At 38.4% G+C, this 27,980-nt stretch overlaps 4 protein-coding genes across 14 annotated transcripts in view; 3 read left to right on the top strand and 1 right to left on the bottom strand.

Annotated features, from left to right (window-relative positions):
* Positions 1 to 249: 249 nt before the first annotated feature.
* On the top strand, positions 250 to 4,984 carry cln6b (CLN6 transmembrane ER protein b). The gene is given in 7 exon segments (XM_057330491.1): positions 250 to 270; positions 3,533 to 3,622; positions 3,624 to 3,728; positions 3,881 to 3,927; positions 4,044 to 4,166; positions 4,428 to 4,455; positions 4,614 to 4,984. Coding segments are annotated over 7 exon segments (675 nt in total). The 3' UTR covers positions 4,875 to 4,984.
* Positions 4,985 to 5,227: 243 nt separating this feature from the next.
* On the top strand, positions 5,228 to 8,024 carry calml4b (calmodulin-like 4b). Its single transcript, XM_057330137.1, has 5 exons — positions 5,228 to 5,616; positions 5,711 to 5,741; positions 6,442 to 6,582; positions 7,079 to 7,267; positions 7,342 to 8,024. The coding sequence occupies exons 1-5, from the start codon at positions 5,245 to 5,247 to the stop codon at positions 7,431 to 7,433; spliced, it is 825 nt and encodes a 274-aa protein (XP_057186120.1). The 5' UTR covers positions 5,228 to 5,244; the 3' UTR covers positions 7,434 to 8,024.
* A 137-nt stretch (positions 8,025 to 8,161) lies between these two features.
* rxfp3.3b (relaxin family peptide receptor 3.3b) lies at positions 8,162 to 10,440 on the bottom strand. Its single transcript, XM_057329765.1, has one exon. It carries the CDS (start codon positions 10,079 to 10,081, stop codon positions 8,870 to 8,872), a length of 1,212 nt encoding a protein of 403 aa, XP_057185748.1. The 5' UTR covers positions 10,082 to 10,440; the 3' UTR covers positions 8,162 to 8,869.
* Positions 10,441 to 11,559: 1,119 nt separating this feature from the next.
* The window catches only part of spg11 (SPG11 vesicle trafficking associated, spatacsin), a 62,875-nt gene continuing 46,454 nt past the window's right edge, over positions 11,560 to 27,980 (top strand). For 7 of the 11 annotated variants that reach the window (XM_057330285.1, XM_057330288.1, XM_057330287.1 and 4 more), the window contains exons 1-4: positions 11,562 to 12,326; positions 16,063 to 16,214; positions 18,384 to 18,554; positions 19,586 to 19,691. The gene's annotated coding sequence lies outside the window, so the exon portion shown is untranslated. Of the gene's footprint in view, positions 12,327 to 16,062; positions 16,215 to 18,383; positions 18,555 to 19,585; positions 19,692 to 27,980 lie in introns of all 11 variants that reach the window. The other 4 variants (XR_008962685.1, XM_057330290.1, XM_057330291.1 and 1 more) reach the window with 4 other exon arrangements.

The raw sequence follows: 27,980 nt of genomic DNA, 5'->3' as shown, positions 1-27,980 counted from the left end.
AAATACTGTAGTAATGTAAAGCGTCTTAAAATTCCTTTCCTTTATTTTTCGACTGGATCAGGTCCAGTAGATGGCGCCGTTTTCAATTTTTTTAGTTTGCCGTGCGCTGAAAGTTCAAGCTCTGTACGTCAACTCACTGAAAGTTTGATATTTCACACAGACTGACCGTAGATCAGTTAAACTCAATGGTCTCTTTCATTAGCAGCCAGATGAGCAATAATATGTCCATGTCGACACAAGAAGCTGGCAATGGCGAAGAGCATCCCGCAGGTAACATAAATCAGGTCACTGTTCAGATGGAATAATAACAAACCTAGCAGCTTTGACCTGGCTCAAGAACCTTTGGGATAAAATATTAATTTTGAAAATGTGATTTATCAGGCATTAATTAAACCTTAAACAGGTTTCATGTTTCATATAGAGATGTTGAAAGTTTAGAAATGCTTTGTTGCAGACAGCAGATGCCATATGATGCCAACAGAAAATCCCAGATCCTCAAACATTATACACAGGGAGGGGTTTGGATTAAAGGTTTATCTGCAAACTCAAACCTCACGCACCACAAAACTGCTCTCACAAACCCTTCTTTGTTTGGTTGAACAGCATCTTCATTCATTCATTTCTTTTTAAATGGACAAACAATTAGGTTTTGCACAGACCGAATTCATGTTTTCAGATGACAGTGAGTGTGAATTAAAGGGCTGGACGGTCACGTCTTCGGTTACATGTAACCTCTACGAGCAGAGCAGACGTCTCATGTGAGGTTTGTAGAGTGGACAGAAGCCTGCTGAGGTCAGAGGTCACAGGTCAGTGAAAGTGATCACTTGAGTCTACATGGTGACAGTAAAATGTGGCTGCAATGTCCCACCGTTCGCAAGAGACACAACTTCACCCCGCCTGCTGCTGTCCCGACCAGGTCTGACTCTCTCTTATCTTATTTCTGTCCTTTTATACCATTTCTACACTTTCATGGTGTTGTTTTATTTATGTCCAATGCACATGAACAATTATCCTGGATCTCTTTGAAGAGAATCTTATGAAAACTCATGATTTGCCCTTCAAATATGAGAAGTAATTATGTACACTGTGAAAATTTATCCTGGACAAATACTATATATAAATGAAGATTGTTTTTGGAGCAATGACATTTTTTCAAATTAAAACCCTCAGTTGTTTTTGTCATGGAATATTTTAATTCCTAAATTGCTATATTACTAAATACTATATATTTGACAATTGTAAGAATTTTTTGCAAGACCGTTTCTTTGATTTTAAATGTTAAGATAATTACACATTTTAAGAAATACTTAACTTTTGTATAAGTACATAACAATGCAATTGTTCTATGAATTTTATGAATACATAGTTTTAATACATTTCTAAAGTACTAATTTACAATATAATTAGGATTTCGGAAAATAATAACATTTCATTAATGTCTTCAATCATGTTAATTAAACAACATTAGTACAAAAATATGTTTCATTTTCTTCACATAAAGTATAATATAGTTTATAATAATAATATATAAAGTATTTTGCTCTAAAACAAGAACGTATGTTTCAGAGAGATTTGTGGAAGTGGTTTGCTTTGACATTCTTGGTTGTACAATTTTTGTACACGAATAAACTGTTCTTGAATCACATTCAAAAGCTCTTTGATGGCTCCCAATCCCCCTGAAGGAGGAGATATTGTTGGTGATTTGAGGACTGTGAATCAGATGAGATTAAAGTCTGTTTTTCACGCAGCGGTCCATAAAACCGTCAATCTTTTTTTTTTTAGCATTTTTTATCCTGCAGTTTAAATGAGGTAAGTTTCTAACTCTAATTAAAACTGTGGTGTAGTTTTATTTTATGGTGATGCACGTTTCACTTTAACCGTGATCTTAATCTTAACCTCAGCGCTGACAGCGCAGGACTTAATAAGAAAGATTTCATGGGCAAATAAACACACAACATATGATGAACAAACACACAATCTGATAATAAAATACAACACTGACATCTGCTGCATAATATTGACGAGGACAAACAACAGAGTAGAAAATATAACCAGAGAGCCAGATGGAGATGAATAAATGAAAACTGTCGAACAGCTGGACTGGAATACAAACAGCTGGATGCTGACATCGGATAGACGTTCCTATTGTTGTTTTCACTTTTAAAACTGATGTGTAAAACTTTATTTTGTAGACTCCTTTTTAACCAAAGTAAAGTTCTCAGAACAGAGACCTGCAGCATTCTGCATCGTGATGCTCTGTGCGTTGCTGGTTTTGGTTGGACACTTTGTCATTGTCACATTTATGTGAGACCTCTTGCGTAGACAGCTCAGACATTTTATTAAAGCTCAAAGGCCAAAGAGAATTCACCAGGGATGTGAAATTTATGAGCGGAGCAGCTACATGCCGTTGAGAAGATGCATTGCTCAACCTATTGAAAATAAACAACAGCGGAGCGTGTACATCAGCAAAAACTATCCGCCAGGCATTTCCACCCCGATCCGTCTTCTGAACTGATGTTTTCTCAATGCATGATCGATGGCATGAACGAGCTCCGGCGCTGGCTGATACTTATGCTCTTTCAAACATCTCTAATCCACCTTCACCAGGACGAGCTTTCATTTACAGGAACGGCTCACCCAAAAATCTAAATTGTGTGATATTTATTCTCCGTCGTGTGGTTGTAAACCTGTATGCACTCTAAAAATGTAACTGTGTTTCACGTAAAATCAATTTGCACAATAACAAAATTTAGGACATTTCAAGGTAGTGAAATCAATGAAATATACTGTTTAAATTGAGTAAATGTACGTAAAAAAAATACGTAAATCAACTAAGATACTTCTATTAGAATTCACTAAAATTTTAATTTGTTAATTAATTATTTTATTAACTAAACTAATGTATGTACATTTTGGAGAAATTAACTGTTGAATTTTGAAACTGAAAAAATCAGTTAAATGATTTTAATTAAAGGGATACTTCACCCAAAAATGAAAATTCTGTCATCATTTACTCACCTTCGAGTTGTTCCAAATCGGTATACATTTCTTTGTTCTGACGAACACAGAGGAAGATATTTGGAAGAATGCTTATAACCAGACAGATTCTGCCCCCCATTGACTCCCATAGTAGGAAAACATGACAATGGTAGTCAAAAGTGCCCCAGAACTGTTTGCTCTCCTACATTCTTCAAAATGTCTTCTTTTGTGTTCAACAGAACAAAAAAATGATAAAGTAATTTTTATGGGAGTCAATGGGGGGGTAAGATCTGTTCGGTTATAAGCATTCTTACAAATAACTTCATCAGAACAAAGATATTTCACTCGAAGGTGAGTAAATGATGACACTATTTTCATTTTTGGGTGAAGTATCCCTTTAAGTTAATAAAGCTGTTTATTTTTGTGATATTTAGAATTATTTTTAAGATGCGACTCTTTCTTTAGTGGAACACAAAAGAAGATATTTTGAGAAATGTCTCAGTGTTCAGTGTATCTTTGACAAGCAATTAAGTTCAGTGATGTTCTGTTTCAGCTCATCGAGAGAAGCCCGAAGACGTTACCCCGCTCGGCTGATTACCTGTGCATCATCACGTTTGTGATGGGGGTCAGCATACACCTGGTGCAGAGACTCCATCAACCACAGACTCCTGCTTAGCGGATATCAGCTACACCTGTCTGTCCGAGAAAATCCCATCATGAAGAATCTCAAACCAGAGAGGCTGGTACCTGTTGAGTCTGAGTCCTGGTTCTAAGTAAAGCAGAGCTGGAAATAAATTTGTACACGTGAAAGTGTCGTGAATATTATAAGTGATATAAGTCGGAAAGATGTAATATTATTACAAATATTTGTGTATTGAAAAGGTGTCTTTGTTTTTTACAGATTGAGTTGCTTCAATATTATGATGAGAGTCTGGGCAGCTGTATGTGGTAAGCTGTACAATATTAGAGAATTACTGCTAAATTCATATATTGATTTATTCACTAACCAGCATGACAGCATCATAATCATTCCTTCACGATTCTGTCTGTTTTGTGTTTTACAGGCATGTTCCTCTCTTTCTCATCTTGTTCCTTTATTTCACCGGCTGTTTCACTTTTGTCAAAGATAAGAAGCAGATGTCCACCTCCGCTTGGCTTCTCCTGGGTCCCAGTGGCCTTTACTTCTGGTCAGTGTTTTATTCTTTGGCCGTCAGGACGATACTGTCAGCTTCCATCCTGAGATTTGAGACATGTTCTCCATTTATTATTCACCAACTGTGCATTTCTGTCCCAGCAGAATGATTTATCATAGTGATAGGATGTCATAATGCTGCTCATTTACAATACTTACAGTATAAAAAACCTCACCCATCATATGTCTGCTTTTATCAAATCGTTGCATATTTGTGTGAATGTTTGAATGAAAAACTGTATCGCTCTGCTCTCAGGTATCTGGTGACAGATGGTCAGTGCCCGGTTGCATAAAGCACCTTAAGTTTTTCCCTATGACACTTAAGGGGTGATTTTCCTTTAGCAAAGACAATAGGAGAATAACTTAAGTAAAACTTAAGGTATACTTAAGGACACACTTAATGGAAAATTACACTTAAGGTGCTTTATGCAACCGGCTCCAGATCTTCGTTCCCTTTATTTTCACATTTTTCCCCATGACGGCCACAGTGATGCACCAGAAGCGCAAAGGTTTTCTGCCGGATGGAAACAGGCTGTTCTTGCTTTACAGTTTTTCGATGTCTGTCGTGTTAGTCATTATGTGGGTCGCCTATTTGTGGAACGACAAAGTGTTACGGAAGAAATATCCAGGTGTCATGTATATACCTGAGCCGTGGGCCCTGTACACGCTACACCTGAGAGATAAACATGAGATAAACATGTGACATTAACAAACTGAATCTACGGTCTCACTTGATGTGTATTTTGCTTTTACAATGGGTCATATTGCAATATTGAACTCTAAATATTTTGTTAATTTCCATGTAAATCATACATTTACATGCATAGATATACAAGCAACAGTCATTTTGCATTTAAGACTATTGTTTGTTAAATATGTATTACTGTATACTGCCACTGTTGTATTTTGCTGTTAAATATTCAAATACAAAACAGAAATAAACATTTTAATAAAAAAATGTTCACGATTCAGCCACAGAGCGCCACCTGCAGGAATAAATATTATGCGCTGATGCCAAAGACTAGAAACAGACAAAACTCTTTTCGTAGTGGGGGGTTGTGGCATTGCTATAAATGGATTATTTCGTTTGTGTATTTATGTATTTATTTATATATCTATTTATTCTTTTATCTTTGAATGTGGGGAAGTCAAACGGACACTTTGTTGTGAAGTTTGCGCAGCAGCTGGCTGGAACACCCTATAAAAAGAGATCGCAGCACAATTTTAGTTCACGACAGAAAGTTTATGCTACAGTTGATACCAGGTTTAATTGTTGGTCGGAAATATGTCGTTTTGCTGTGATTTTAGTGAGCAATTTAAAAAATATGAAGTCTTCCACAATTGACTGCATGACTGGAATGACCTTGCAAATGTGGCTGCCGAGTGCGGTGACTTTTCTTAAAGAGTCTTTGGTGAGAGCCTCTTGCTTCAGTGGCTTGAACATGGTGAGTCTTGGTTCTGTTCTCTGCGTGTTTATTGTCATACTAAACATAGAAAGGGTTTTGTGTTGATCCTTAGACTGTTTTTGTGTGGTTGCAGGCGAAGTTCCTCAGTCATGATCAAATTAACGGTAAGTAGATTCTCATTTTTATTTAAAAAGATTTTAAAGAAGACAATAGGACTATTATTTCTAAGTCTTATTTCGTTGTACATGCAAACCAAATTTGCATAAACACAATCTCACAAATACCTTTGTTATAACTTTTTTAATGATTTGAATGAGTCATTTTTAAACACTCTAGCATAAATTGTGATTGTAAAAAAGAGAAGCTATTATGAAAGATGTACATTCATTAATGATCTGTTATACATAGTATTATATTTGATAAAAGTTATAAGAGAAATATTGATGCTAAATATCTTTAATAGATTTTATTCTTTCACTGGAGACGAGACAATGTGTCTTAACTGCCACAGTATACCCACTGGTCTGGTCTTTGTTTGTAAACAGTGAAAATGCAACAATGAAATCGAAACATATGCGTCAGTGTGTTTTTGTCTGGCTTGTGTTTATTTGTCCACCTGTTGTTGTTCATAATGAGGTAATCCCGATTCCCTTAAACAGGTTGTCTCAGATTATGTCAGGTTAAATCCTTCATGTGCGATGAAAGAGAGAGTCTGGCAAGCTCTTTTAAAATATCAAAAACACGACTCTCTTGTCTCGCAGGTGGACACATTTTCATTTAAAATGTCCTGCTTGTTTCTTGAATATCCCTTTTTTGTGATTTAAATCCCATGTTTGACGTGTCTGTTTGTTTTGCTTTATATAGAGTTTAAAGAGTGTTTCTCACTGTATGACAAGAAGCGGCGGGGTCAGATTTACGCCCGGGACCTCCTAACAGTCATGAGATGTCTGGGCTGCTGTCCGACCCTCTCAGAACTGGACAGACACTTGTTAACTCATAACATCGGTACAGTATCTAACACACAACAGTGTGCTGGTCACTAACCTGTTCACAAATACTTTGACGCCACATTAAAACGAAGTGTTTTTAACATCAGACAGATGACTTACATCAGCATCAAGTCATCAGGTGGATTGTTCTTTCAACATATACCAGGTTAAATCAACAGGGTAAACTGCTTGACTCTGGAAATAACTCATGTAATAATAATAAGCAGCGTATGAGAATAACAATCCCGAGCGCTTGTGCCCAGAATGTCCAGATAAGGAGAACATACGCAGAGAGATGTTTTATAGAGCCGCTGTAAAAGAGAAGCAGACCGCTCGTGGCACACACTACAGTTTAACTTAAACTTTTTATTGAAAGGAAACATTTCAACTCACACCTGGTACGAAGCTAAGATATACATGGAATAAATCCTCTGTCAGACGTGATTAAACACTGGCGTTTTTCCATTCTGTACCTGAAGCTGTTTGGCAAACTTCTTTGACTGTTTTTCCAGATAAGAGCGGCGAGCTGGACTTCTCCACATTTCTCAGCATGATGCACCAGCAGATCCGTCAGGAGAACCCGCGTGCCGAGGTCCTGGAGGCCATGAGGATGATGGACCCAAAGAATCAGGGTTTCATCCCGGTGTCAGAGCTCAGAACCAAGCTGACAGGATTTGGAGAACGATTTACAGTTCAAGAAGGTAAATCTGAGCCCAAACTACTTCAACATACCGTATGTCTGATTTTATTTATCAGTTGTGTGTGTGTGTCACAGTGGATGAACTTCTGAATGATGCTGGCGTGACGTCTGACGGACGCATCGACTACGAAGAGTTTGTAAAGACTGTTCCGGCCGGCCGATGCTGAAGAAACTACTCCTCTAGAACTTCCCTCAAGTGCGTCCGTCGTAATTCAGTGGAGAAATAACATTTTGCAAACATTCCAGCTTGTAAACATCCCTAAAACGGCAAAAAATGCCAATCTATGTGACATTGACCGTATTTTACTGATAAGCACCTGACAACATGCGTTAATCATTAACTGACCGTGGGATTGTTTAGAAAGTAATCAGATGTGTCTTTAAGTTAGTTTGTTTTACGCAGACTTCAATCTTATGCAGTTTAGTAGTCAGATTATTGTTTTGTATTAAACATTTTCATTTGTGCTCTTTACATGATAAGATGCTTGGATAGTTTAATGTTTCAGATGCATAATCCTTATAATTAAATAATAGAAATCAATTTAATATATAAATTGCACAATTCACATTTACTACAGCCCTATTAACCGTGTGTTAAAACACGTTTAAACGATTTATGCACAAGAAGTGCAAGATAAATCAGTCTATGCTGTTTTGTGGCGCAAACCAACTTCATGTCATAAAGATAATACATTCTCTCCTGTGCTCATGTTATTGTTGCATGGATTTATGTGTCTGTTCAGAGAATAAAGTGAAGATGTGGACCTTCAGTGGAGTGCAGATGATTCGCTCTGCAAACCCCAGACCTGCCGTCTATTGTTAATTAGATGGAATAACAGTAAAGGTTAAAGCCGTTTGTAATTGTGTTTATGAGGAAACCAAACATGGCTGTGATAAGAGTGAACTTTTATTATGCTCTTCAAACGAAAAACACAGTAACACACTGTTTACATTCATTTCCTCTCGGACCATCAGCTTTACATTGACACACCTTTATTACACGGCAATTAAGCAGTACATTTTAATCATTTCAAAGTTTCCAGGCAATAGATTTGAACAACAATGAAAGACCTGGCTGGTAGCCAGAGGTGTTTATTTGATCAATTCAAAGTTATGCAGATATGTTCATCAATGAAATTATATATAACAGTTATTAGGGCAGCTTTAATAATTAAAATATTTTAGTTGTATAGACTATTATTTAACATTTCATAATAGATTATCAATTTAATCAATATTCGTTTTTTATTGTCCATCAATGAAATAAATCTTTAATTTCATTGCAATGCATGACACTTTTACTCCAAACATGAGTAAAATGTAAAAAATAACAAATCTGCAATACAGCTCCAGCTTTAAATACTCTGTACATCCAAGTCTGATTCAACGCGCACGCAGTTTAGAAACAGCTCGTGTGGACATAAGCGCAAACTGTCGCAATAATAGTCAAACGCATAATTTGGCACAGAATGCGACTTGCTTGCACTGAAACAGGAATTGCGCAACCTCTTTATAGAAAAAAGAGTTTCCGAAGAGTTCCCTCTCTCTTTCAGTGCTGTAACTCAAGTGACCAGCGCTTTTACGCGCGGCTTGCGCATCGCATCTACCTCGTAACGGTGCAGTCTGTGGACGGTGACGCGTTCACCACCGACAGTCTAAACTGCTCCGTTTCCATCACATTTAGGGGTATCGCGACCCCGCTGTCATCGTTTTCCTTGACGGTACCGGAGAACGGACGGATCTGACAGCTGTTGACGATGGCGGGCGAGGAAATCCGCCAGAGGAAATCCTTGAGCATCTTTCTGAACTCCCTGCGCATCAGACAATACAACACCGGGTTCAGGCAGCTATTCACATTCGCCAAACAAATGGTGACCGGGAAAACGTACGTATGAATCATGTAGTACATTTTATCCCACTGGACCATGTTAAACTTCACCAGAACCCCCCAGAAGGTGATGACGTGGTTTGGCATCCAGCATATGAAGAATGATAAAACCACGACGGTGACGGATTTGGTGACTCTGGACTGGCGTTTGGGGAGGTTGTTGTTCATGCTCCTCTGCCGAATGAGGCGCAACAGGAGCAAATAGCACACGGTGATGATGAGCATGGGGAACACAAAGGCAACCAGCGTTTTCTGCAGGTGATATAGCGCGTGCCACTGCTGGCCATCTGGAAACCTCAGCAGACACAGTTTGACGCCGTTGATCTTGTTCACCGAGGCGAAGATGGCCGTGGGGGTCGTGGCGACGGTGGCCAGGACCCACAGCAGCGCGGCCACCAGCTTCACCGAGCACGTTTTGTAGCGGGTTCGGTCCTTGAGCGCAGACGCGACAGACCAGTAACGCGTAACGCTCATGGCGGTCAGAAAGAAGACGCTGGCGTACATGTTCATCACGGTCACGGTGAGGACGATCTTGCACATCGCGTTTCCAAACGGCCAGCTGAAGTCCAGCGCGTTCTCCACAGCCCAAAACGGAAGGGCCAGGACGAACTGGAAGTCCGTAACGGCCAGGTTCAGTACGAAAAAGTTGATGGTCGACTTCTTCCTGCCCTGCCTCACTTTCATTAGAAAAAACACCAGCAGGTTCCCCACCAAACCCACCGCGCACACCACCGCGTACACTATGGAGATCATGATGCGCAGCTCCAGGGTGCCGTCCGCGGCCAAGTCGATGTCATCCAAGTTGCTGAAGCGGGTCAGCTCGGACCCGTTGAGGAAGCCGCTCTGGTTCTGGTACTCCGCCATCCTCTCCAGCCAAAGCTCGGTCTCGGGTGCTCGGACCAGCACCGGCCTGTGGAGCGCTTGCATCACCGCTCGCGCTCAAAGACGCACGGAGAAGAAACTGACAAGAGATGAGATGAAGGATCCACGGATGGATCCGCGTCTCATGCGGTCTGAATCTCGCTTCATGGTGTAGTGGTTTCTCTGTGTTTGTGGCACTGACAGCCAGGCTTTATGAAACTTGCGGCATCTGACGTGTCCGCCCATTAAAGGAGGGGACACGAAGAGTCACTCCTCCTGATGCTGATTTGGGCTCTTTGCATCTGTGTATTTGCAGCCAAGGAAACATCAAAGCTGAAAGAGAGACAGCACTGACCCAATTATAATTGGATAATAATAAATATGTATAATAATAGAAACGGGCCATTATTTATTTATTATATTGTATGTAATTGTTATATAGCCTAAATGACTAAATAAACAGGTACAAAATATAGATATTGTAGTATTTATTTATTTATTTTATCAGGACTAACGTGGGCAGTAAAATTAATTGTTGGTTCGGAAAGTCTGAATATGTGAGAGAGAAATAGACACTGAGGTTTCCGCCATTCCTCAAAGCCACTTTAAAACAATTTGGGTCAAGACTTAGATTACAAATCCATGAGCAAAACAATGCATCTGTAAATCAGACAGTGTGTAAAGTTAAAGACTTTGACCTCTTTACAGGTGTTAACCGTAATAGACAGTGTGTAATCATTAATCTGTGGAATCCATACTGTACGGACAGAGCAGAGAAGTCTCTTTCTCCTTGTTTGATAATGTCACAAAGTATGGAGAAATTCATCAACAGAGCAATGACATACATTAACATTGAATGAAATTGTGTTAAATGAAATTAGCAACGCATGGTGTCTAAAAAAACATACATTTTAAAGAGAAACATTTATAGTAATACAAAATTGTCAGAACACTATAGATACTTTTAAGAATATTTGAAGACAAAAAGTATTCTGACACATTCTGGTTTTAAAACTTTTAAGAACGTGTATGTTTTTACAGTTTACTGTGTTATACACCTGTTGTGATTCATTATTAGATTCAGATTCAAGAGCGTCTGAATGACAGGTGCGCAGATTCCAACACGTAGGGGCGGAGCTACGTAATGTGCTGTGGCGGGTGTGACGTAACGTGACGCACAACGCCGATTAGAGAATAGCGTTTTATATTTATTACGACGTTGTGGTGCATATAAATAAATAAACCCAATTTGGATCATAAATTGCACATTTCTGTCATAAGGGATTACGGCGAAAACCCTGTTACCATAGTAACCGCGAACTGAAGAGACAAGAAAGATGGCGGCGCCCCATAGGCTACACCTTAATAAATTAACAAAAGTGAGTTTAATCGAGACGCAAGTTTGACCGGATTTTTGTTTTGTTTTAATATGAATGTTGTGGGAAATATTATTCAGAATATGAGTATGAAGTATTTACTATATAATCAATAAGTGAATTTCATTAATAATCATTGCATTGTGTTTGTGTAAATGTGTTTGCTGTGTGGAGCAGTGGAAATTTCTGGTTAAAATTATACTGCTTGCAACAGAAAAACAGGAAGCTAGCTTAACCACAATGAGGAACAAACTCTATGCGTACGTGCAAGACAGCACACACACACACACACCCAAAAGGTCAAACAGAGGGGAATGTTATGAATTAATCCAATGCATATGTTTTAAGTATAATCATGAGTTTTGATGTGTTTTATTGAACCATAGGATTAAGAAACAATGCTGCATAATCAAAGTATTAGATGATTGAGTGTTTTTTACTGAAAGTATTTTTACATGTTGTCTTGCGATATGAAACTGTCTCGAGAGGGCACTTCCTCAAATTAGCAAAGAAATATGTTGCAAGAAACATGTTGTTCTTTAGAAGCTTTGTTACAGAGATATGGAGCCAGATGAACGTGGTATATGGTGATTGGTTGCCGAGGGGATACACTCCCACAATTACAGAGGAACGCCCTGAAGATCGAACGACGTCATATACTGTATAAATTTGCATGTCAGGAAATAATCTGGGTTGCTGGTTTTTTGTGGCGGAGTGAGGAGATTGTCTGGCAACCCAAAGCTTTGTTATAACTTTTTACATCTGATAATAAAACCTCATATTACTTTTGAGCAAATTGTCTCTTCAAATTTCTGAACATGCAGGACTGCCTTAAAAGTCCAACAATGTAATGAACAACATTTTACCAAACGGATGGAAACAGTAAGTGGATGTAAAAGCTTCACATGACCACTCATCATCTCCACATCTCTGAGGTAACGTTAACGTTAGGCTAAAACACGGAGACATGCGTGTTAAAGATGAGAATGCAGATTTAGATTTATTTGCCTCATGTTTATTTAGAAATCGTTAGAAATCTTTTGAATATGTATAAAGAGACCCGGTATTGAACCAGCGCCTTGTGCGTTTCAGTGAGTCGTTTGAATCATTCATTTAACCGACTCGACGAGTCGTTCGCCCCAAGAATCGAGGTTGTCAATTTGCTTGTAAATCTCTTTTTTCTTTATTATTTAATTGTGACTGACAGACTGAGGATTCTGGTATTGATTGAACTTTGTTTTAAAAGTTTGCAAATGTGGCTTAGAAAATTGAAGTGAATCATTTCTGTGCACACGACACATTTGTTTTGGGAGTTTGTGTCTGTTGAAGTGAATCAATCTGTAGATTTGCGGTACACTGGATATTTAATGATGTGACTTGATTTTGTTAGAGGCCATAAGTTGCACATATGGAAACCCATTTCACTATTGATTCAATCACAGGTCATACATTATGAATCTCATGAATTCTTAAGTTGTTAAATGGAATATTTAAAGTTTTTCTGATGTGGAATTTTTTTTGTGAAATGAATAATGCTGATTGATCTACCATCTCCTTTGTAGATCACAGGGAACCCTGCTCAGTCCTCGGATTTATGTACAGTGATTCTGTTTATTATTTTCATTTTCAAATATAAAAGAAAAAATACAGATGTAATGTTGCATAAGAGCACATGTGCATGATTTGAGTCTTGTTTACTAGTGAGGAGGACCCCCGAAAATGAGTTTAACATGTTTCACTATTCACATTGTGTGTCTCTTCGGTCTCTTTTGCTATAACGTTCTTGAACAGCTGTGCGAGCAATAGACCTGGGAAACATAATGAAATGAAATTTTTTCTTTTTATAAAGTTAAAGATCATTGAAGCTCAAAGGTTGAAAGATTATCAACTTTGAGAAGCATTGCTTGTGGATGAGAATGATAAACACTGAAATGTTTATCATGCAGATCTACCGCACAAATTGTCCCATTTGCATAATAAACACCATGAGACGCTTGATATAATTCAAATAGCAATGTGAAGTAGTTCAACTTGATCGAGTTCCATTTTTGTTGTCTGTCACAATCCAAGGCTTTATATGTTTCCCTTAACGCTCTCTGGATCATTATGTTGATCATTTTTGTGATCTGAACTTTCTCATGCACCTCAGAAGAGTTTTCCCCCCTGTTTCTTTATTGTAAAAATCAAACAGTAAGATGGTTGAGCTAGAGAAGACTGCAGCGATTTGGTGTTCGTTTTAATTCCACTTGGACAGAACATTTCCATATCAATACAGGATTTTAATTTATTTATATAAAAAGCCTTTATGATTCTCATCCAGTATCAAAGCTGCTTAAAGTAAAACAAGTTTCCAACTTTAGGCTTTTATGATCTTATGCATTATAAAAAGAAAATATTTACATATCTGCATCCAAGAGACAGAAAGTAGTTGAAGAATGATGCAACCCTTAAAATACCAAATTCTTATACAGACCTGTAAAAAAATAAATAAGTGTTCCCTCCGTCTACATAGACAGCATCATAGCTGAAATAGAAGACAGCAGCTCTGAGCGGCACACTAAAGGCTATTGACCAAACCAATTACTGTTTAATATTTATAATAAATATTTTAAATATTGAGTTATATTTGAAAACAGACACTATTTCTATAGCTGGTTTAAATGTGTAAATGATGTTATATGGTAGCCTACAGAATAGACTGGCCTGATGTCAAGGGAACCGCTGACATGATGAAACGTTTCACTGCTATCAGAACTATTGGAGAAATGAGCTGCTATCAGAAAGAGTAAAAAATTTGATGTATTTTTCTTTTGCCTGTTTTGCCTTGTGGTATAATTAGCATCCAAGAAACTTCAAAACACAAAGCACTTTAAAAGATCGATTTTAAACTCCAGTTCGTGTCTTAAATGTTATAAATTACTGGCTTGGAAAAAAGGGAGTCGACGCAAACGAGTCGTGCCTAGTCCGATTCGCTAACCGCCGCGGATTTACGTCACTACATATAAACTGTGTCCCAATTCGGGGGCTGTAACCTTCTAAGGTCACGGACTTAAAAACGAGGACTTGGTCTTCAAAGCACGCAGCCTCAAAAGTCCAAGAAGTGAACTGAAATGAGACGGCCTAGCCTTGCGGTGGATATCCTTGTTGCCTCACCTGCTGCTCCTGTTGCGTGGTGACGGCAGCAGGACACAGCAGAGACGTTTCTGACTTTTAACAAATACCGAGCCAGAAAAATTATATTTTATTTTAGAAAATATGACACGTTTATGTAGATTAAAACATATTTAATTAACCAACCGTAGACATTTAAAACACAATAATGCACCAATAATGTTACTAAACAACATCATATATAATATTAAAACACTGAAACACTGAACTAAAGTTTTGAATGAAACTAAGAACAATGAACAACGAGATCAAACATGAACATCAAAATCTCCATCCTCTGTTTCCACACTGACTGGTGTCGTGCTGATGCTTAAGTTGTTTCTATGGCAACTGATGTAGATTGGCAATACCTGGATGTCGATTTCAAAAGGCGTACAAAGGATGTAATTTAATCACTTTTCGAATGACAATGAACAAAAAGTTAACAGTCAGTCCTAAAGATCAGATTGGAAAGATCAGCATTGGCTGCAGTGAATGAAGCTAAAGTGATGTTCCATTGAGAGCCCGAGAGATCTTTGTGTGTAACATCATTACCTCATTGATCGGGTGATTTTTGACTGCTTTGTCTCCTTCTTATTCCTGTTGTCAATGTTCTCTTTGGAAATCGACGTCTGTATGTCCTCTTGTTCCTCAGTGAAATTATTCAGCGGCTCTGGACATCATCTGGACACAGTTCTCAGAAGTTCTGCGGTGGTCTGGTTAGGTGAAGCGCTGGTCATCTTTAAGAGCCAAATATAGACATTCAGACAGTTCAAAACAAATCAATTAGATTCATTCGTCACGTTGACTCATCAAACTGAGAGAAATTGCAATAATACCATTTGTTTTAATATTATTCTAAATTTCTAAGTAAAGCTGTTTTGCAACAATGTAAACTTGTGATAGCACTTAAGAAATAATTTTGAATTGAATATATAAACATTCAGATGGTAAAATTATGTCGATTGTAACACTTTAAGTATCAAATTTGTCTTTAATGTTTCTCCCAATATCCAAAAGTCTCAACGTCATAATTCACTTATTTCATCATTGCTGTCCAGAAAATAAAAATTGAAATACAAATTTTGTTGTCTTAATGTAATTGCAAACTATTGTATCGTGTCACATCTGAGCACATTCTGAGACATTGCGAGATCTCTTCTGAAACCCTAACATGAGATGATCTGTATTTCATTTAGGAAAAACTGAGATGATGATGAGATCTCGCGTGAGATTATTTCTTTCCTTGTACAGGAGTCTTTGTTGCGCCGCCACTATAAAAACGAAAAACAAATTGATATTCAAATCATAGCTCGTATACATTCGCTTCTGACAGTTCATTAAAGATTCTGTCATTCAGCGCGGCTGTTTGGGTTACATAAACCAACAAAACTTCCGCTTTATCAAATAAACACAAGCCGTCAGATTTCACATAAGGACAATGGAGTGGCTTCTTCAACCTGTGACTGACCTCTCCTCCTGTACCTGCAGAATAACAAACGTCTTATCTTCCTCCTGCAGGCGTCGGAATACAGACCTTCAAATCTCAGCAGCAGGATCCGTTCGGCATTGACAAGCGTGAAAGAAGCCTGGGGCTTTTTCTGCATGTTTGGTTCCTCTGCCATCCACCTGCTTGTTCCCAGTTCAGCGCTGATATATTTGATACTTGAAAGGTAAATACAGAAGATCCTTGAGACTGTATGAGACTATCGATTACATGTTCTGTTATTGAACACACCGAGGGTCTTTGGCACAGGGTCATCTTTTGGAAAACCGAGTTCTTCTCCACACAATGATACATTCAGCAGTATGGAGTTCAATGAGAAACGTTTGAGTTCATATTGAGATCTTCAATAATATTAACTTGCAGATTTGACGAATCTGAGCTCAGTTTGACACTGTCATTAGAGTTTGAGAAGATATGTCAACAGAGACATTTGTGACATTTCTGACTCATCTGAGACGCAAACAAGACTTAAGCAAAAGTTTCCATTTGCTCTCCATTTAATCGCATTGATTTCTAGGATAATAATTGTGGGTCAATTTATGGGTGATCGTGACCACACAACCATTATTTTCATTGCAGAACATCTTAAAAATTTCAGATTATGACTGTCTGAATGACCTTTATTTGCAACAAATGCACCACAGAGCGTTCGTTGTGATGTCACTGAAAGTCGAGCACTTAAACATCTTAAGGCTAAAATACACTACAAGACTTTTGCTCAGATTTTGCCCAGATTTTCAGTCTGGACTTGTTGCAGAAAGTCTGTGCCAGTCTGCAGATTTGATCGGCTAGTGTGTTTCTATCTGAAACTTTCAAAAAGTCTGCAAGTGTATGATGTCTAGTCTTAAAAAAATCTGTTCAGATTTTAAAAATCTTGTAGTGTGTTCCAGCCATTAGATGTTTGTCCAGACTCCAGTCATCTCACTCACTGTCTCCGTGAGCTTTAGAAGAGATCCCAACAACATCTCAGATGTGTTCAGAACCAAGTCAGATATCTCGATATGAACTCAGTTTGAAACCTTTCCAATGAATTCTTTTAGGACAAACATGGGTTACACAACAGTAGGGTGGTGTAGACAGATGTGCACAGCAAAGTTCAAGTCGTGGAAAAATGTCATGAGAATTGTTTGAGAAACATGATTTCTAGTGAATATCTCAAGATGAGAAACCTTAGCGTCTTAGTGCTTAAATCTTTTTTAGTCGATATATTAATTATGATTTGTCTAAATGAATACAATACTCGGATGTATTTGTTTATTTTATTTTACATAATGTAGTTATGTATTTCTTAAAGCTTTAAACAGAACAGGAAGTGAAATGTCTCTTTGAGATGTATTTACATTCAGTCTAATTTGACTTTATGCTTTTGTGGCTGTGAGCAAATATGAAATCCATGCATCAAACCTCATCTTAGACCACATATCAATCTGCTTAAACTCGAAACAAATCGAGCGCATGTATCAAAACCTCTCTCTCTGTTGCAGGCGGATGATACAGACATAAGTCAGTGGTTCTTCCACATTAAGTCTCTTGTTACAGCGCACAGATTTCCCATGGAAAACAAATTAATGCACTAATACGACAATAATCTGCGCTAATAGTCCTCACTGCGTCTCCTGTTTACATGTGTTTAGCTCAGACAAACATGCTTTTAATCCAATTGAAGCGCTCAATTAGATCAGAGGAGAGCCGGCTCCACGCTGACCTCACAGGAGATGTCAGCCGTGTCTTTCTAAACTAAAACTAAATTTCATTTGAGAAGTGAAAATAATGTTCGAATTTAAACTAAATTAAACGTCATTTGCTGGAGTTTGTCTCATGTCACGTGTTCACGTTTTAGAGGACTGTTGACAAACTGAATTTATCATTATGTTCATCGGGTTTGTTCCTCACCGCAGATGTTAAATGCTCCCTCGGTCTCGCAGAGAGAAACTCATAATTCTTCAGCCATGTTCTCTATTGCCAGATGTTCAAGTCCCCGTAGGGACAGACCACTTGCCAATTTTTTTCATGATGTTCCTCCAGAAAGCAAAAATGTTCATTTTAAATGCTTTTTTTCCCTGTTTTCTTAAGAGCAGATCTTATTGTGTCTCCAAGTCAAGAAGATCTCCAATATTAATGTTGATTTTACTGAAGAGTTTGGGGTCGTTCAAAACCCCACAGTGAAACGTTTGTGTATAACTTAACCGCAGTTTTCTCAATCTGTAATTTTGGTTTTGGTTTTGGTTTCTAGTAAAAATCAGTGGGGAAAAGTCTACTTGAAGTATGTAAAATAATAAAATTAGATTTTCAAAGAATAATCTCTTGAATTACATTGTGCTTCTCCATTTAACAGACTTTGGTTTTAAGGTGACTGACATTGCTGGAGGGACCCACGCCACATCAAGTGACATCCAGACTTTGCGACCTCTCTTGACTTGGGCTAGTAAACCACCTAGCAACTATTCAGACCACCCTAGCAACCGCACACAATCATCTTATCTTCATTGCGGTGGGTTTTGCACAGGTAACATGCTTACAAAACTGTCAATCTTAACATTATATTAACTATTGTCATGTAGATCAGATCTTTTTACTTTAGAAACATTGAGGTTAATAAGATTGGATTTAGACAACGATTAAAGCTCCGTTTTTATACCTCCGCAATAAAGACGTGGGTTTTGTGGATAAAATAAGATAAGAGTGGGCTGTGCTAGTCTAAATTTAGATGTGTTTGAAAAGCGCACGTCAATTCTTTTAGTACAGAAGATTATTTTGGGATATTTCTATTTCAGCGGGCTGTGATTGATGGCGTGTCTAGAATAAGCTGCTGTCGGGTGTTTGAAAGATTTTGTTTTGTGCGTTTGGATGTTTCAGATCAGAACATGCGATTCCCATGAGATGAGGTTCATAACCCCCTGTCTAAATATTGTTTGTGTCTTTTTCAGATGTAATTCTGGTAGGTTTGAAATAGATAGTGTCTTTGTTTTGATGAAAATACTTCATGGTGCCAGAAATGTTCTTAAAGAAAGTTTAAAGTCCAAGTGAACCAGAAGTTGCGATCGTTTTTACTTCCGTATTTTGACGCATTTCCGAGTGAAATGGATTTTTTAATGAGCAAAATAGTGGCCGTGGCTTTCATCTTTCTCTGCAATTTGAGTGGATGTGTAAGATAACCGTTGCATTTTGAAATGGAACTGGCAGCAGACTGACAGGGGAGGAGTTAACGGATGCGTCATTCAAGATGGATAGTCATTACAGGAAGGAAGTGCATTTTCAAGATTATGAGGGCAAACGAATTTTAAAAAGAGAATGACCCACATTGATAAACTATTTACAATAAACGCTACAATATTTCATGGAAATATAGGCATTGTCATTTTTTATTTCACTGGGACTTTAAGCATTCTGATGTTTTTGGGGCTCGCTGAAGTTTTGTGGTTGAAAATGTTTGTTTTTTGTTTTTTGTTTTTTAAGGACAGTGTCTAGACAGCTAAAAGACAAATTCTCTTTGACTTTATACTCAGTAGCAGAAGTAACTGTCTGATGTGAATGCAGGTCACGATCTGTTGTTCAGAGAATCAGAAGTTCAGACTCTTGCAGCTGAGACACAACATGGGAGAAAAATGGACTACCGAACGGAGGAAACAACACTTCCTGGAAGGTAAATTGTTCCGTTTCTTGTTGAGGAAAGATGTCTTCGGCGAGGCGAGCATGTTGTGCATCAGTGCAGGTTCAGAACTTGTGTTTCTGTTGTGTCTCGTAGACAATATGCTTTGAAAATATGAACCAACAATAGAGTGAACTCCGTAACTTGTGTAACTGAATTTTTGGAGATCTGAGAATCAAATTTATGAGATCACAAGAAGGATGCCGTGCTCCTCCAAAGTCTGGTCAGAAAAGAGTTTTTGAGAAAGGACAGGTTTGACAAAGCTTTGTCTCTCTCTGTCCGACGACCGGCTCTGATAGCTGCTTTACCGCAGACGGTGAATGTTCTCTCATTTGGGATGGAAATGTCATGACGGTTATATGGCGCAGTAGATCGGCGTTGATGTGATACAGTTTGAGTTTGACCTCTGCTTGTCTTATCTGGTCAGATGAACCTCGTTCCATTCAAACAAAGCGACACCAAAAGTGTCGATACGTTTGCACAAAATAAGATTATCACTTTCAGTCGCATGATATCGCAATGTAATAAACCTTTCGCAAAAGCCATGACAGATTCCTTTCTGTGTGATGTGTCATTTCATTAAAAAATGTTTTGTTGCATCTTCACACCAAATTAATTTACCGTTTGGCTTCCTGTTTACAAGCGATTCGCGATGTTTCAGATCCATAGGCTTAATGTTTTAATCTGATATTGTGGTTTTGAAGATCTCACGCTTGTTTTTCATCTGTATATTGTCTCTAAAAGTGAATTAGTTTGGTGGTGCTGAGACCTGAAGGCTGTTTAATGTAGTTACACCAACCAGATGCAGAAAATTAGCATGTGTGCACGCGCATGCGTCCTCTGCAAACATAAATCTAAAATAAATACTGTTTAATGTGAGTGTTTTGATAAGTGTCATTAACATTCAAAATGTAAATTTTTTTAAAGTTACGTAGTTCAGAATTAATATCTTGGTAAATCGGCCACTCTTTCTTGTAATAAATCAATACAACTCATTTAATTTAATGTCAGATTTTCCATACAAAAATGTTTTATGAAGAAATTAAATACAATGTGTATTTTTATCAGTTCCTTTGTATGGAGCACAAACGCACCAGGGTTCGATAGAATCTGTGCAACACAAACCAACGCTGCGAGTGGCGTCAGAACACGTCAGAACAATCTCACTCGGATACACACACATCAAATACTACAGTGTTTCCTCTACATTACTGGTTACTTTGCATTGCAACGGCAAACACCACGAGAGCGCAAGCTCCTGTTTTATACAAGTATACGCGAAATATGAACGGCCCCTAAAAACACCTCGGTGGATCTTGCACTGTTACACTGTTTTGCACTGTTTGCCTGGCCGGGGGGCTGCTTTATTTATTTTAAAGTTTTACTTAATATTAAATATAGGAATTTATAGTCAGTTTCATATTTAAACTGTGTTTCTCTCTCCCTTATCTTAAATGTGTGCTTTAAAATATTTTGCTTATAGTCAATATGTTTTATGTACAGCTGCTTTGTAACAATAAAAATTGTAAAAAGCGCTATATACTGTAAATAAAGTTGACTTGACTTGACTTGAGACACAAACCACTGTGCATTACATACACTGTGTATAAAACAAAGCCATAATTAAAAACCAACATGTATAATATGCGTGTCATTGTGGAATATCTCCCTGAAATATTACCGATGACATGATGAGCTAACTGCTGCAACAGTTGTTTCAACCGCAGCACCGATGTTAGCCGATGTGAGCTGCCAGTCCTCCTCCTGCTATCTTAGTCACGTTGTTCTTTTATCCTTTGTATTTTCCGGTTTTGTGCTCTACTATTGTACTGTCTTTCGGACATTTTGCCGCTCTGCCGTCTAGCAAAGACAGTGACGTAAATGAAAATGATTTTCATCTGCAGCTGATTGGACAGATGTGACCCAAATGTCACATCTATCCAATCACTGGCTTATTTTTTATTTTATTTCTTATGGGCCAATGAGGGTCTATTTTTTAGTTCCTTCTGAAGTACGTTTAAAATAAAAATCTTGCCAATCAGAGGCCCCTAAACAGGTGGGGCCCCTAGGCTGCAGCCTGTGCGTTAATCCGCACCTGGTGTCACCTACCACTAGGGGTCTCTTCAAGTACCACTAGTGGTACGCGAACCACAGTTTTAGAACCACTGTTCTATGCTGTTCAATTTCTTCCACCTTCCAAGACCTGACCAAACAACTCAACCTGCGGTGTCATTTGTAAGTCAAAATCATCGGTTACGGTTGTCAGAGTAGCTGACTGACAGAGTAACGGCTGACAATCACCACCTTTAGTCCGATCTGTGTTTCTTGTATGATTTTATTTACCTTTTTCTAGCAGGTCAGCAGTAGATTGCTTTGTTATGTATTTTCCAGCAGAATACATGAATAATCTCCTGTTTTAGACTGCAGCAGAACGCTTAGTGTGCACTTTTTTTAGGCAGCATGTTTGAAGTTAAGAAGAGATTTGACTCTCAGTCGGGATTTGCTGACACGGGCAGGCGCACAGACACGGGACTCCAAGTTATTATTCTATTATTAGGCTACTTTAAATATGATGTCCTTGTTTTGTGTTGAATGTGCTCACATTATTGATTTTGAGTTTGACTTGAACAGCAAAATATAAGAGATTCATTTAAACTTGTCCAGAATGAACTAAAAAATACATAAAGTTCTATGGCACTTTTGAAACATCTATTAAACACAGTGTGCATAATTTGCTTCTTTCCTGCAGAGAAATGAAGCTAAAGTGTCTTTAAAGTTTAAAGCTTTATCTCTCTTTTAATCCTTCCTTCCTCTTTTTCTTCCTCATTAAATCTCAGAGTTTCTCCCCTGCGGCACAAAACACTGAAAGCTGCTTCTGGTATTCTGCGCGTTTCCTTTCTCCAGCGAGATGTTTATATCGTTCCATTTCATCTTAAATGTCAGTAAGGTTATAACATCTGTTGATTAAATATTTTATTTATTAGCAGGGCCCTAATGTAAATAAATTGCTATTCGTTCTAAAGAAAAAGCGGCTGATATGAAATAAAGCATGACTGTGTGTTTAGAAACTCTTTTGAAGCATCACGATTCTCTCGGTACAAAAGACACATCATTTCACCGCCAGTCATGTGTGATGAGATGAAATAAGAGTTTGTATCGTGCCGTTTCAGATCCGCCTGCAGCGTTCCTGAGTGTATTGTCGTCTAATGTTTCTTGTGTTTTATGTCCTTTCTCTCAAATACTAAAATTGAGCGTGAAAGCAGATTGACCGAAAGAAAACTCCGAGGTCACAACGCAAAAATAGGAATAAATGAATATATTCAGAAGAATACATAAACGAATAAATTAAATATAAAGCAGTAACTAAACACTACAACAGTATAGACCATAATCTCGCCTTAGTTTTTCCTTCGATTTCAGCGTCTTCGCCATCAGTGGTCCTCTCTCTTTTTAGAAAAAATAATTAGGCTACTTAAATGAATTAATATAATATTAATAGGGCTGTCAAGCATCAGCTACCTGGGTAACTGTTACCACAGTACAACAATGCAATTTCACATTACGTTATTTACAAACATCAATGAGCAAAATATCTTCCAAAACTTCATCAAAGCGCTTTTAAGTAGTGCCTAACTATGATTTGTTATATCCGCCTGTTTCATGCTCTTTTAGATCGACGTGGTACAAGTTATAAATAAAAAGCCATCGTGCTTTGAAGGATACGAGGGTTGTGACAAAATAAAAGAAAGTACGTGGAATTATAGCCAAAATTATAATACACTTATTTTATAGACAAAGAATAGTCCAACACAAAAACAAAGCAACAACATAAAACGAGGCGCGGAAGGTAGGAGCTCCCAATGAAGAGGATGACATTCCTTTTGTTAGGAGAGAAGACGCCGGGCCCAGGTGTCCTCAATCTCCATTATAGGCTGCAGCACCGCCCCCTAAAACACATAAACAAACCAACACCGAGAGAGGGTATGCAGCCGTCACATCTGAAAAATCTGTCACGGCACTCACGTTGTGTGTGTAACGTTATAACTTGTCAACGACAAGCTCTAAAATCCCCGTAGTTCCACTGAGATCTGCAGGTGCGCATTCCGTGGATTTTAGGCAAGCATACATGCACAACGTGAGCGCATTGGGATGTTTGCTGTGACGGATTTTTTAGTCTCCGGACGAATGATTTGAGACATAAAACGAAACTAACCGCAGAGGAGTTCAGGAAACATCATTTAGCTAAACCATTGCCATGGCAGTACTACACATGTGTTGTGTTGACACGCCGGACGGAAGGGGGTGGGGTTCGCTGTAACTCATTATCATTTAAAGAGACATGCACCAAAACGGGTTGCTGTGAGCATGGCTGTTTTTGACGAGGCAAGAAGGGTTTTGTTTACACGGCCATTGAGTGTTTTTAAGCAAAATATGTTCCAGACATTTCATGAAGACCCTAATAAATCATACCAACTTGTTGAAAGTGCCCATCCGATGAGTCCTTTAAAGTTTTCTGCTATATTTATTCGATTTACTTTTGAAATTTGACCGTCGCACTGCTCCTGTGGCATCAATCTTGGAGTTCTTTTAAGCCAGTGCATTCAAAATGCGATTCAAACTAGTTACAAGTGTGTCTGCTATTAAATGACACAGCTGTTGTCTTTGCAGCACAAACAGAAAACTAACGCATGGTTTAGTTTCAAACACGAGGAGTGAAATGTTACAATTCACCCCATAGTCCGGGTTAGTTGTAACATACCCTTGGGGTTAGATGTAACATTATGGAATAATTTATGACAAAACGGTGTCAATTAACACCGACTTTTTAATAACTCACGTGTGCGTGTTACAAAGCTGAATCTGTACAAGGTTACATGGCAAATGCCATACAATTTTTCCACAGATCTAACAGACTTTCCCATTGGTCTGTCTTTCTCTTCCAAGACCTAGGCATAGTGAAATTAAAACATATATATAAATGAAATTGACTTGACTTGGGAATTGGACTTATTTTCAAAATACATCATTTGAATAAAAATGCAGTCTTGGGGACTAAAGGCCAGAATGAAGACAACAAATGAATCGCTTTTTACTTTGATCCAAAAAGTTATCCATGCGATTTGAACTGTATTTGTGAACTTTGAGAAGAAAAGGCACAAGTCCCAGAGTTTGTCTTGTCTACAGAAGAGAGAGGTGGGATGTAGGACGGTGAACGCCATCACCGTCCTTAGAAAATAAGACATCCACAACCTCCCTTTATATTTGACCTTTCACAACACAGCCACTCGATTCAACATCATTTTTTAAGCCGTTTCGTGCCATGTCAGTAAGGTCAAGGAATCTGGTCAAATGTTGAAGCTCTTAACATCAGGATGCAGACCTTTCCAAAAGGTTTTTGAATGCTTTATGCGAGTGTTGAATGAAACATGTCTTATTTAAGAAAGGTGTGGATGTGCAGATGTATAGTGCGGCTTGGATCCCAGCGCTCCTCATTGGGAGCCGTAAACCGGCGAAGCACAGACCTGCGTGATCGTCTTTCGTGTTTTCTCTGTCGGATTCACAAGCGCTCACGGTTCTCCTGAGCCTTTTCTGCTGTAATGCGTTTTAAATGTGATGATGCTGTAGTTGTGCGAGGACGTGTGGAAAGCGTCTGACGTGCCGGTAATGATCTGGGATGGGGGGGCATGTTCAAAAGGAATTGATATTCTGCATCACACGAGTTAATCATTGTTCGGCGGCACAAACCTAATGCCCGACTGCTTAGTGGACACACTTCAGTGTTTCTGTAATTATGTAAAACCTGTTCCCATTTAGTATGAAGCATTTTTTCCTCACTTTTCCATGTTTGCTTTCATCTTTAGCTTTGGATGTTTGTTTGTGGCCTTTAAGAACCTTTTGCACGTTTATTTCATTTATGCTTCAAACATGTCATCGGAAAAGCTTTATGTGAACCAAGAGGGAAATGTTCAGAGTTTGTTCTTTTATAGCTCAGGAGATTTGATGGTGTTCTCGGTTGTGTCTCATTTACGTCTCAACTTAGTCTCCGTTGTTTCTCCTAAAATGAATGAGTGTAATTGTTGAGACACATGAAGAGTATGGATGTGTTAATGAATGCAGATTGTAGAGAAATGAAGAAATGTTTGAGTTGATATTGAGATCTTCGATAATATCGACTTTTGATTGCAGACGAGACAAATCTGAGCTCGGTTTGACACATTGTTGACATCTCTTCTCAAACTTTAATGACAGACACATTTCTGACATTACCTGAGACGAGATGAGATTTAAGCAAAAGGTTCATGTAATGTCATTGATGTCTATGAGAAATAATTGAGATGGCAAGATCTCGTTTTTATCTGGTCATAATCCACTCTTGTGGCTTTAGCATTTTTTGGAAATTGGAGCAAAAATGAAAACGATGACTTTGAAGCTGTTTGGCAGGATTATAGAGGGTCTCCTAAATGATGCGAGAGCTACTTTTTACTACATTGCAGGCCAGAACGTTTTGGCCTCTGTTAAACTCCAGCGTCGTCTGATGGCTTCGCGTGTCTCGCCTGCCAAACACATCTTATCAGAACAGCACGGAGGGGAAGTTTTCATAGTGATGATAACATTTGGAAAGCAGCTCTTGTATCTTTTAGGAGCTGCCAAACATCTTTTCTGTGTTGCAAACTTCGTCTCTAGTTATGAGTTCAAAGAAACGAAGAGCCCTCGAGAGTGACCGATGTACATTGCCGGTCCAGAGTTTGTGGTCAATTATTCATTCTTAAGCATTTATTCTAAAATGTGAAAATAATCATTATCAAAACTTTAGAATAACACGAATGGAATTGTGGGATTTGTTTGAAAATCCATATCAAAACTGTTTTAGCATCTTTAAAGTTGCCACTCCTCTTGGTTTTCTTTTTTATAATACAGGAAGCTTTCAATCAAGGTAAACAGAACTTAAAAGTCGACCATTGAATGGTGTTCATTTGCAATTCCTAGTGAGTTTACAGGCCAGCTGTCTGCACGGTGTGCCAAACTCTTTCATGTTTTCAGTACTCTCTGTAATGACTCTAGATGCCGAATCCAACAGAGAGAGAGACGCACAGCTGCTTCCCGCTCAGACTCACATTTCTCTCGGTTAAACTCTTTCATTCTCCATCATCCTGCCCCGCGGCTGAATCAAATCCGGCTCATGAGAAAGCAAAAGTTGGCCGTCTGCGTTGGCCTGGTCTTCTGGCACGGACACATGGGCATCTTTCTCTGGACGGACATGTTTAAGGAGGTCTGGAGTGAGATGATTTGCTGTTTGTCATAATGTAAGTCAGTAACCGCTTTAAATTCTTACTCAAACATGAGGTACAAACGCAATCCCATGGCTATATTGAACGATTTTACGACATGGCTAATTCGTGTGATGTGAGGACGGCCAGTCTTGAGAGTGCAGTTTGTTGAAAACAGAGATGGGTGAGATGCTGAGGCGGCCGGCGGGGAGCAGATTGGAGGGTTAGCCGACACACTGAATAGATTTGATGGATGAAGCTCGTTCAGGAGGAACCATCAGTCTAGAACCGGCACCGAGCACGACTCATTGGGCCCAGAGGGTCCTAACATGCCCTCATTCCACACGCTTGAGCTTTCAAAGTCAAGATAGTCAGGCCATTTAATTCAGCCGCGGCCGTCAGCTGTCTGTGGAAATGATGGGATTTGACAAGACTCGGGCACCCTGCTAGAACTCCATCAGAAACTATATTAAGCTACTTTGTAGGATAGAACAGAATTGGAATTCCAACTGTAAAACCAAAGCAAGTCTAAAGCCAAACACATTTATTTACAAAGAAAATAAGTTTACTTTAACTTTATTTCATTACTGTATATTTTTAAGTATACTTTATGTAGTAAGTACTATTAGTAGAAGTGTACAGTTTCAATACTGCTGTACTCAGATCTTAATTAGGCCCAATGTTTAGTGGTAATACTTAACAATAAGGTGCTGTTTGTTAACCATTAGTTAATGCATTAGCTAACATGAACTAACAAGGAACAATACTTCTACAGCATTTATTAATAATAATAATTAATGTTAATTTCATCATTTACTAATGCATTATTAAAACCTGACATTGTGACTTAACACAGTTAATGCACCATGAACTAACATGAATAATTGCATTGACATGAACCAACATTGACAAGGATTAATAAATGTTGAAAAACTAAAATGTTCAATAATGTTCGCCAGTGCATTTACTAATGTAAACTTATAGCACCTTAATGTAAAGTGTTACCAAAAAACAC

Source organism: Triplophysa rosa, linkage group LG3, assembly GCF_024868665.1.
Source record: "Triplophysa rosa linkage group LG3, Trosa_1v2, whole genome shotgun sequence".
In the NCBI taxonomy this organism is placed as follows: Eukaryota; Metazoa; Chordata; class Actinopteri; order Cypriniformes; family Nemacheilidae; genus Triplophysa; species Triplophysa rosa.
The sequence above is the reverse complement of the archived record's forward strand: the minus strand, read 5'-3'. Positions and strand labels throughout refer to the sequence as shown.